Here is a 10,342-nt window from a genome sequence, read left to right as displayed (position 1 = left end):
GCTGACTTGAAGGTATCCAGCTTCTCAAGGTGTTCCTTCACGAGGTCAGCATTTATGGAGGGTAGGGGATTCCCATCACCCGGATCTCCCTGTCCCACAGCAGGCATGGGCATCCCATGGGACTGATGAAAGACTGATGCAAAGTACCTACTTAATAGGTTGGCTTTTTCCTGGGCATCAGTTGTCCCATCTGGTTTAGCAGGGGTCCAACGTTGCCCTTGCTTTTCCTCCATACTTAGATTACATCATATTCATAAAATAAAAATTGCAGTAAAGTGCACTTAAGAGTAGAAACCTAACAGCACTGGGTGGACAACTTTAACAGTATTGAAGGAGAGAGATACTAAAACATTGTTTTCTGAGAGAGATTTGTAAATGTTTCTTGGGGGTGGAGGAACCATTTTTCAACAAATTTTACTGTACACCATAAAATATCTGCTTCTTATTTTTATTCTACAGTGCTCGTTTTAACCGTCAAGCTCACACTGGTACATACTAGTAACTCTTCACTTTTGTAAGGATATGGAGACACAGTCCCATTTCAAAGAGAGAGGGGCAGAAGCTGTTACACTAATAGTTACCTGTGCCAGAGCCTTTACAATAAAAATGTTGCAAAACCACTCTAAATAACACTTCATCCAGGGTCAAACTTGGAGTGATTTAGCTCACCTGTATCACTACTGCCTCCTGCAAACCTAGCAGTTAAAATATAACAGCTGCTGCATGCAGCAGTTGCCTCTCCACTTTCAGAACTACACCAATTACATCTTTGTCCATACCCTAAAATATTGTACAAATCTCACAGGCAGGGAAATAGGTTACTTAATACAGAAATAAAGATATTTACTTCTATTAACATTCAAAGGATTCATGTAAACTAGGGGTGTCAAGCTCTTTTGGTTGACTGGGCCAGACGAAGATTGAGAGGGTACTTGAGGGCTGCATCTGGACTGCAAGGAGCCTCGTGGGCCTGATCCAGACACACCTCCCATGGCAAGCTGAGCAGTGGCATCATTAACCACTAAGCTTTCCTGAGCCGCAGATATTAATGCACCATGGCTCAACCCTCTACTGCCAGCATCCATCTCCAATAGGGCTCTACCACACAGACAACACCCCTGAATTCCTCACTTCTTCAGTAGCCCCCGTGGGGTGGATCTAGCCTGCAGTCCATATCTTTGACACCACTGATGTAAACAAAGCCAAATAATATTAATGGGAGTTATATTTCTATTCTTAATGCTTGCTGTATGTCATCTTGCACCTCCAAGTTAATGAAATTGTGGTCTGAGTAAAAGCTACTTATTAGCAGGCTGCTAAGGCCAATTGCCATCCTAAAATTCATGAAGACTGAATATTCTATCTCATTTCTGCAAGCTCTTCTAGAGATAATACTAAATATTAAAAGTCTTAATAGACTGAGTGTTTATCATTCAACTACAAACTTTTAATGGAAGCTGAAAACCAACATAAAATATGGCATTAAAATCTATTTGGAACATATGGTTCCTACATATGGGGATAAATAATATATCTTAATAAAATAAAAAGTGTCAGCCAGTCTATCATGTAGAAATAACAAGTTTAAAGAAGAGACTTACATTAAACTATGAAAATATTAATAAGTTAAAATTATCTGTTTAAAGACATCTCTAGTCTATACTGAAGTTTTATATGATATACTAACTACAGCAGCACTGTGAAAATAGAAGTCCCCCTTGCTTCTCTCTCTCCCTAGAACTTGTGCTGTATTATTTATATCCGTATGTATTATTTATATCTTTAAAGGTTAACTTACCATGGTGGCATCCTCAATAATGGAATAATTTGCTTGATGAAGGTAGTGATGCAATAGACTACACAGCAAACAGGAAGGATTTTCTTGTAGAAAACGAGCCACCTTAGTAAGCCTGTTGTACTTGCTTCGCAAAGGGAAGTGTGCACTTTTATTCTAAAATAAACAACAAATATTCATGCAGTTACTTTCCCTTTCCTATCTATAGCTATATCTCACGCTTGGAGAGTCTGGTGCTGCCGTTAGCGAAAGCTCTAAGGTGTCGGACTGCAAAGACTGAGGACACAAGCCCAGGGCTGTCAAGTGGCAGAGTGGCCCAGACTTTTGCAAGGGCGAGATCAAGGGCTAAAGGGCCCAGAGCCAACAAGGGTGTGGCTGGAGCTGGGGCCCGGGAGCCTCTGGTTCTGAGACAGTGGACCTCAGGCAGAAGGAACCAGCCAGAGTAAAGTGGGCCAATACCAGGGGGCCTCAACCCAGAGAAAGGCTTAAGACCCAAAACTCCCCTGCCTTCTAGGGGCAGCCTTCCTGTCCAATCATAACATCAAGGCACTGCAGACAAAACAACAGGGTGGGACCCAGAAAGGCCAAGCAAGGTGGGGTCCAGGTGGCTGCCAGGAGGTGACTTTGCAGCCCCAACACCAAACTTGCTACAGCATATCATTATAGTTAGACAAAAAAAATTTCTATTGTTGTGTATTTTCTACTGAACGCATTTTTCAGTAAGTCGTTCACCTCTAACGCCTCTGTCATTATACAACCCATAACAGCACAAATCCTCAGAGTTCCTTCAGTTTCTAGTTTGTTCAATGAGGATTTCAGCTGATCAATGGGAAGAAGCCAGGCACCAACAGCAGGTGTTGCAGTGCTCAGGAGGTTCAGCTGCCTATTTGAAAGAACATGAAATATTAAAAAAATTAATGTTCAACAATCTTATCAAGGTTTGCATATGCTTTCAATTTTTATTATGAAATTGGTAGATATACCTACATTTAAAACCAACCTTTCTGTCCTCTAAATTCAATTTCTTTAAACTAGCAAAAGTATAATGTTAAAGGCTACATGTGTGTGCACATACTCACTCTCTCACCCTCTCCTCCTTCCCTTCCATCCACCTCCTCCTTGCTTCTAGATACCCTTCTTCTAGTCTCCCCACTCTTGCCCTTCATGCCGTGCATACAAAACTAGATTTTTAAAATGAAACAGATCAATGGTGAAAGCAAAGTAAGAACATACTAGCTGGTTCTGGAAAATGGGGAAGAGAAAGAAAATTGGGGACAGGAAAGAAAATCCTTCTCTCTGGTCTCTTCACTTTTTCATCAACCTTTTCTCCTATATGTTATAATGAAGTTCATGTTAGGAGAAACCCCTGGGTCAAAAAAAATCTTTGCTATATTTTATATTTGAGAGTTTGATTCAGATTTTCAACTGCAATAGTCTCATTCTGTAGCTTTTCAAGTTTGATTTTGGAGCTTAACTTCCATTGACTTTCCATAAGACTTCAGATCCTAATAGCCTAAATCACTTTTCAAAATGGGATTTATACCCTTCAATAGTTCACATTTCCCTGGCACACCATTGAAAGAGGTTGCCAGAGTGCTACTAGCTCCACATTACTCTGTGTGTGTGCGTGGAAGGAACATAACTAATTTTCAAATAGATATTGAGCTTATAGTATTTGTAGCTAGAAGTATTTGATTTAATGCATCATTGATTTCTATCTCTGAACACTAGGAAAAAACATGGAATTAAAATTGAGATTTTAGGACCCACAAATTGGGTATTTTACACTACCATGCGTAAAAATTTAAATAGACTTGTCAGGCAAACTCTGCCTTTGAAATACTCTGGAGAGCTGGTCACTTTCATAGGTCAAGATTCGGTATCTGCTCTGTGATACAGTCTCCCCTAAAGCATATAGTAGCAACTGACTACCTCAAAGCAAGTTGTGAAATATTCAGGAAGAGATAATTGACCAAAAACAAAATAGGGAATTTTTTTAGTTTTTAAATGCAGAACAACCAAATGTTTAGCATGTTCAGGATGTCTCCATTTTCAAAGCTGTCCTCTGAAAGAGATGCACACAATTAACTGCAAGGCATTCAGTACATTACTCTAAAAAAAATAAAAGTGGAATCAAGCATGAGCAGATTTGAACCTCATGTCACAAGAAATACAGGTTGCATGTCTAAGCATCAGGTTAAGACCAAAGTTTTAATATCCAAATTCTAGTAATTTCTCTAAATATATGTCAAAGCTTCTCAAAACCAATAAATACTTTTTAGGTTCCTTTCTTGATACGTCTGTGCTGTTTACTTAATAGTCTTTTTTATAATACAGTGTGTAAAATTATTATTGCCACATATTGGCAGCAGCACACTGAAGGAGGAAAGAGTTGGTATTGACTTATCTAAATCTCACAAATGTCGATGTTCAACTAACAGCAGACGCAGCCATAACTAAGGAGATTTCTTACAGAAAAAAAGTAGACTATACGGTCCTGCTGCTTTTATTTCCTTAAATGAAAAAGTTATACCTTGAAAACACATGAGCAGGAGAGCGCACATTGGTGGGAGCTGCAAAACTAAACCAAATTTCTTTGATTGTCAGTTTCATACTGCAGGAGTCAGGTGGGGGAGGCATTAGAGGTAGATCTTTTTTTAGATCATCAGATTCAACTCCTTCATCCTATACAAAAGGAGGTACAAAGGTAAAGAGTTAAATTCTGAGAGAGCAACAACTTTTAACATAAGAACAGCATGTAGTTTAAAAAATCCCAAGGACCTAGACAGACAAATCAAAAGCCATACACAATGCTGACCTTTCCCCAGTCAGATGAGGAAGAATCTTTCAAAATGTTGAAACTTTAGCTAGGTAAGTGGCTCCTTCTATTCTGGTAAGTACAACAGGTCACCTAGTAAAACTATGACTACAAGTTCTGCATTATTTCTGGCAACTGCTAAAAAAATTGACCTTGTGCAAGTACCAATTGATTTCATAAGACATGCAGCTACCTGCTCCTCTGAAACTGAATTTCCATTGATGTCTGAAGAGGGACTTATTCCATCACAAGGAAGATTATCTTCAGACACATCAGTATTATAGCCACTACCAGTTGGAGAATCTGAAGAATTGTTGGACGCAAGCAATCCACCCCTCTCTGTAGCACTGGATTTACCCATGACTCCAAAAGTACTGTATAAAACTGCTCCAGACTGTCTTCCTCCTATGAATACAACATTCAAGTAAACAGATCTTCTGGATGCATTGTGTTCATTTTATTTATACAAACTTGTCATATAGATTCATATCATTACCAGGCCCTGCAAAAAATACCTGTTTTTCCTATATTGTAACTATTTTCATAAATGCTCTGCTGCACATCTTGATTAAGCTTTATGCACAGAAAACAATTTACTGTTTCTGGAGTATTTTCTATTTCCTTGAAGCAGCTATTTCACGTGATTTGCAGCCAAGCGACACACAACGTACTGAAGAGAACAAATGTGATGCAAAGTAAAGGTATAGCTCATTCTTTAACAGAAATACGCTTTTGGTCTGCAAAACAATGCTCTAACCTAATCAAATCCCTGCAAGGTGGTGCAGTGCTGCAGTCACCCCTACCCCTTTGGCTGCACTACATGTGCAGTGAGCTCTTGGAGAATACCGGCATGTCAGCAGAGGTTCTGTTGGCAGCTCTGTACATGGCATGAGCTCACTGGCTGGTCAGTGCAGCTTCTGCTCCGTCTCTGCTTTCAGGTAACTCAGGAGCCGGATGCTAATTTGCTCTTGTCCTCATTTCCATTAATGTCTGAAGAGGGACTTACTCCATCACAAGGAAGATTATCCTCAGACACATCAGTATTATAACCACTACCAGTTGGAGAATCTGAAGAATTGTTGGACGCAAGCAATCCACCCCTCTCCGTAGCACTAGATTTACCCATGACTCCAAAAGTACTGTATAAAACTGCTGCAGATTGTCCCTCGCTCCCCACAAGTCAGCAGCAGGGGAAAGGAAATGAGGAGCGGCAACAGCTAGAACTCAGTCCTTGACTTTATGGAACCTAAGGGCTTCATGTACCTTCCCCTCACCCCCTCTTTTCTCCTGCTGCTGAATTTGGGAAAGTGAAGGGGGAGGAAGAGGACAAACAAAGAGCAGCTAGCTCCACAGGGAGAGACTTGGGGCAAACCCCGCGCCAATGAGCTTATAACACTCACAACACATACATAGCTGTGCCAACATGCTGGTGAGCTCTGAGAGCTCTCTGGCATCCAGGATCACAGCAAAGGGCTGAGGTTACACACACCTCCTTTGGCTGTGTGGCATATGCACAATAAGTTCTATTCAACCAGTAGGCACCACACAGCTGAAAGGAGTGTGACCACACCCCCATCACTGCAATCCTGGATCTGCCCATGAATCTCTGCATTGATGGATTTCAGGACTATGACTTGCATGAATAGACAAAGCCCAATTTTCTTTTAAATTAAAATTTAAAAGCTACAGCTCCTTACATAACACTCAAACAAGCCCAACATTTTATAAAAATATTCTACACCAACACACTGCAATGTGATCAGATTATAAAAGTGATTAGGTCTGTTTGCCTATTAAAGAACAGTTAAAGTATCTATCAAATAACTGGTATTTTATGTGAACAAACAAACATAGAAGTAAATGTTTAATTTAAAATAAACATAGTGATTAAAGACTTGGAAGATCTAACACAGTATTGCACTAATCATGTAAAATAATTAAATAACCATATTACATATAATATAGTAATACTGTAGCTTTACCTTTAATTGTTAAATTCTCAATTCCACATTCAAACATTATCCAGCCCCACTTTTCTTGACTAGGACCTATGCGAGTAACATCTGGAACAGCTTGCTGATCCGTTTCATCAACAAAAGTGAAATCATCCAACTCTTCCAAAGTAAAGAGAACTTTTGATTTCTCAAAAGGAATTGCTGTTATTGCACAAGTTCCAATGTCTGTAAAAGATGAGCCATTTATTACAAAAAGCTCGTATCTACAACATTGACGGTTGAATTTGGGGCAGGGTATTGCATTTATCAACTACGCACATACAGGAAGCAATGAGAATAGGCACCTTAGCATTTGAAACTGGCACAGAAAAATGTCTGCTCGTTAAACACTGTTCATAGAATGAATGATTCCCTCCCACCCCCAACCTTCTTTTCTTTTCACATTCATACAACAATTGCAGACACAAGATAACCAAAGATCACAGAAATCAAAGCCCAAATATATCTCAATAGTAAAGCAGATATGCCATTGTTCATCTTGCAAGTGTATAAAGCACAAAACCAGGGAACCCTGATCATTAAGTCAATAAGGATCCCAGGCAAAACATTTCAGAAGTATTACAGGATGTACTTTTCTATCTAAGATCCAAGATGTCAGACCCCCTCCAACACTCTGGCCTGAAGACATGCCTAAATACAGCTACTCCTTGCTTAAAGTCGTAGTTACGGGCAGTCTTTGGACTTACAACAATTAATTCCTGAAAACCACATCTCAAGTTGAAACGATGCAACTCGGAACCAATTTCCCATAGGAAACAATGTTATAAATAGGAGAGTGGTTCCTGAACCATGGCCCAATACCCTATTTTCACCAAAAATAACCCAGAATATTGTACAATACAGTACTCAATCAATTACAGACAAGTAATATAGCTACATTTATTTATTTTATATATGTATTTATATTGTAAATAGCAATCATATTGATTTGGAAGGACTTGTTTGAGGTGACTTTGCTGGACTTTTTGAAGAGCTCTTGGACTCTTTGAAGGGCTCTTGGCTGGAGTCGTCTCAGGAGTCTTGGCTGCAGGTCCTTCTGGAGTCTTGTCTGCTTCCTTAAAGAAAGTGTCCAAGGAAGTTTGGACAGATATTCTCTTCTTTTGCTTGTAAGTTTGTCTGTAGTGGCTGTACATGTTAGATACACCTCTATTCACTGATGCATTGCGTTTAATGTCAGGGTCAGGTTTCTCAAACAGGGATATGGTAGCTTCCATACCTCAGCCAACACTTTTGTTGTCAAGACTTTATGGGGAGGAGTCTCTTCAACAGTGGGTGCATCTTCTTCCTCTGCCACTTTTTGCTGTTCCAATTCAAAGAAGTCCTCGTTAGTTAATTCTTCAGAATGTGAAGCCAGCGACTCATCAACATCTTCTGATGCAACGTCTAAGTTGAGTTCTTTGCCCATTTCAGCAACATATTTTCACCTCTTCAACAGTGTCTGTAAAGCCTCGGAAGTTGGACATAAACTTAGGGCACAATTTTCTCCAAATACCATTCAAAGTTGATTGACTTCATCCCATGCCTCACCAATGTTCTTAACTGCATGGTAAAAGCTGAAGCCCCTCCAGAATTCCTTCAGAATTGGTCCACCTTCCTTCTGAATTGCCCTCATGGCCTGGGTAAATGAGCACCTAAGACAGTAGGCCGTGAAGGATGTAATTACCCCCTGGTCCATGGGTTACAACAATGATGTGGTGCTGGGGGGCAGAAACACCACTTTGATGTCAGGATGCATGTCATCAAGAATGGTTGGATAACCAGGAGCATTGTCAAGGATTAACAACACTTTAGATGCAAGATTAGTTTTGCTGCAATAATCCCTGACACAAAATGATGCAGTCCTCAAAATGTTCTTATTGACCCACGCCTTAGGACTGATTTTCTATATCACTGGGAGAAATGCCTCGTAAATGTCCCTTGAAAGCGCTGAGGTTTTCTGAACGATATGCAAGTAAAGTTTTAAGTTTAAAATCACCTACAGCATCTGCACTGAGAAAGAGCGAGCCTATCTTTAGCAGCTTTGTACCCTGGCATGGATTTCTCCTCTCTGGTAATATAGGTTCTCAATGGAATTTTTTTTTCCCAGAAGAGCCCAATTTCGTCAACATGAAAAACTTGCTGAGCACAATACCCATCCTCTTCAGTGATTTCAGCCAGTGTCTCAGGAAAAGCACAAGCTGCCTCTTCATCAGCACTGGCAGCTTCACCTGAGACCTTGATGTAATGCAAATTGACCCCGGCTTTAAAATGCATAAACCACCCTCTTCTTGCAGTAAAAGGCTCAGCATTAGAATCATCTCCCTGATGTTACTTTAGATCATCATACAAGACTCTGAGCCTCTTCCTGAATGATGCCTAAACTCACAGGAGCACAGCATTTATTTTGATCCTCCAGCCAAATGATTCAGTTTTTCAACCTGAGCAATAAGTCCAACACAAGGCTTAGTTATCACAGTTGAGTGAATAGGAGCTGAGCCATTAACCTGTTCCTGAATTCTTGCCTCATCTTTCAGGATGGTCACGATAATTGTTCAGGGGATATCTAAGGCTCTACACACTTCAGTTGGGGTCTCACCTTTTTTCAGATCTCTTAATTATTTCCATTTTTGTTTCCATAGTAATTGTTCTATGTTTCTTAGAAGACAAAACATCACTTGCACCAGATTTATACTTTTCTGCCATTATTATGGGCAGTTTGAAAAAAGTTCGGAAACAACAGCACATGGCACTGCAGTGAACTTGTAAAGTACTGTACTTTACTGAGACTTCTTTTTCCAGTACAGGTAGACTGGTAGCATCAGCGACAAGAGAGCACCAGATGAGCTGCCTGACAAATGGCTCCCAAATAAGCGGCATGCTACTGCTCTGGCCACATGTCTGGAAGGGCATCGGGGGGGGGGGTGCCCTTGGATCTGCCGGAGCTGCAGCTTCACACTGGGCTCTGGGAGCAGGGTTATGGGTGGGCACAGCTGGACAAGCTGAAGCTTCGCACCAGGCTCTGGGAGCACAGTTATGGGTGGGCACAACTGGAGAAGCTGCAGCTTTGTGCCAGACTCTGGGGGTGGGATTATGTGCAGGCATATGTGCTGGCATAGCTGGATGAGCCACAACTTTGCACCACGCTCTGGGAGCAGGGTGACAGGTGGGCGCAGCTAGCCTCATGTCAGTTTCTGGGAGCAGGATTATGGGTGGGCACAGCTGGACAAGCCATGGCTTCACACCAGGCTCTGGGAGCAAGGTTATAGACAGGCACAGCCCCAGCACTGCCTGCAGGAGCTGGATGAGCTGCGGCTTTGCACCATGGCAAGGCAGGCAGTGCCAGGGCTGCACCCGCCCACAACCCCCACTCCCAGAGTTTGGTGTGAAGCTGCAGCTCATCCAGCTGTGCCAGCTGCACCTGCCCTTAACCCTGTTCCCAGAGCTCAGCACAAAGCCACGGCTCACCTGACTGTACCCGCCCATAACCCCACCCCCAGAGCCTGGCGCAAAGCCATGGCTCGTTCAGTTGTGCTGGCTGTGCCCACCCATAATCCCGCTCTCAGAGCCTGGTGTAAAGCCATGGCTCATCTGGCTGCTCCTGCTGCTGTTCCCCAACGGGGCAAGGCAGACAGTGCCAGGGATGCACCGGGCTGCGCTCCCAGAGCCTGGCACAGCCCTGTCTGGGCAGCACTTGCCCCAACCCCTCCTTTACCGCAGGGGCCTTGATCTGCCCCC

General features: G+C 41.9%; 1 protein-coding gene across 1 annotated transcript in view; it reads right to left on the bottom strand.

The window, feature by feature from the left end:
• KIAA1109 (KIAA1109 ortholog) overlaps window positions 1–10,342 on the bottom strand; it is a 242,219-nt gene that overhangs the window by 105,834 nt on the left and 126,043 nt on the right. Inside the window, exons 34-38 of the mRNA XM_019533955.1 lie at window positions 6,596–6,793; window positions 4,807–5,018; window positions 4,329–4,480; window positions 2,528–2,678; window positions 1,799–1,951 (exon numbers count right to left, since the gene is read on the bottom strand). Of these exons, the coding sequence (XP_019389500.1) occupies window positions 1,799–1,951; window positions 2,528–2,678; window positions 4,329–4,480; window positions 4,807–5,018; window positions 6,596–6,793 (866 nt within the window). The remainder of the gene's footprint in view (window positions 1–1,798; window positions 1,952–2,527; window positions 2,679–4,328; window positions 4,481–4,806; window positions 5,019–6,595; window positions 6,794–10,342) is intronic.

The sequence above is a fragment of the Crocodylus porosus genome, unplaced genomic scaffold (assembly GCF_001723895.1).
Source record: "Crocodylus porosus isolate Cpor-Errol unplaced genomic scaffold, CroPor_comp1, whole genome shotgun sequence".
In the NCBI taxonomy this organism is placed as follows: domain Eukaryota; kingdom Metazoa; phylum Chordata; order Crocodylia; family Crocodylidae; genus Crocodylus; species Crocodylus porosus.
Note: the sequence above shows the minus strand (reverse complement) of the source record. Positions and strands in the feature narration are given on the sequence as shown.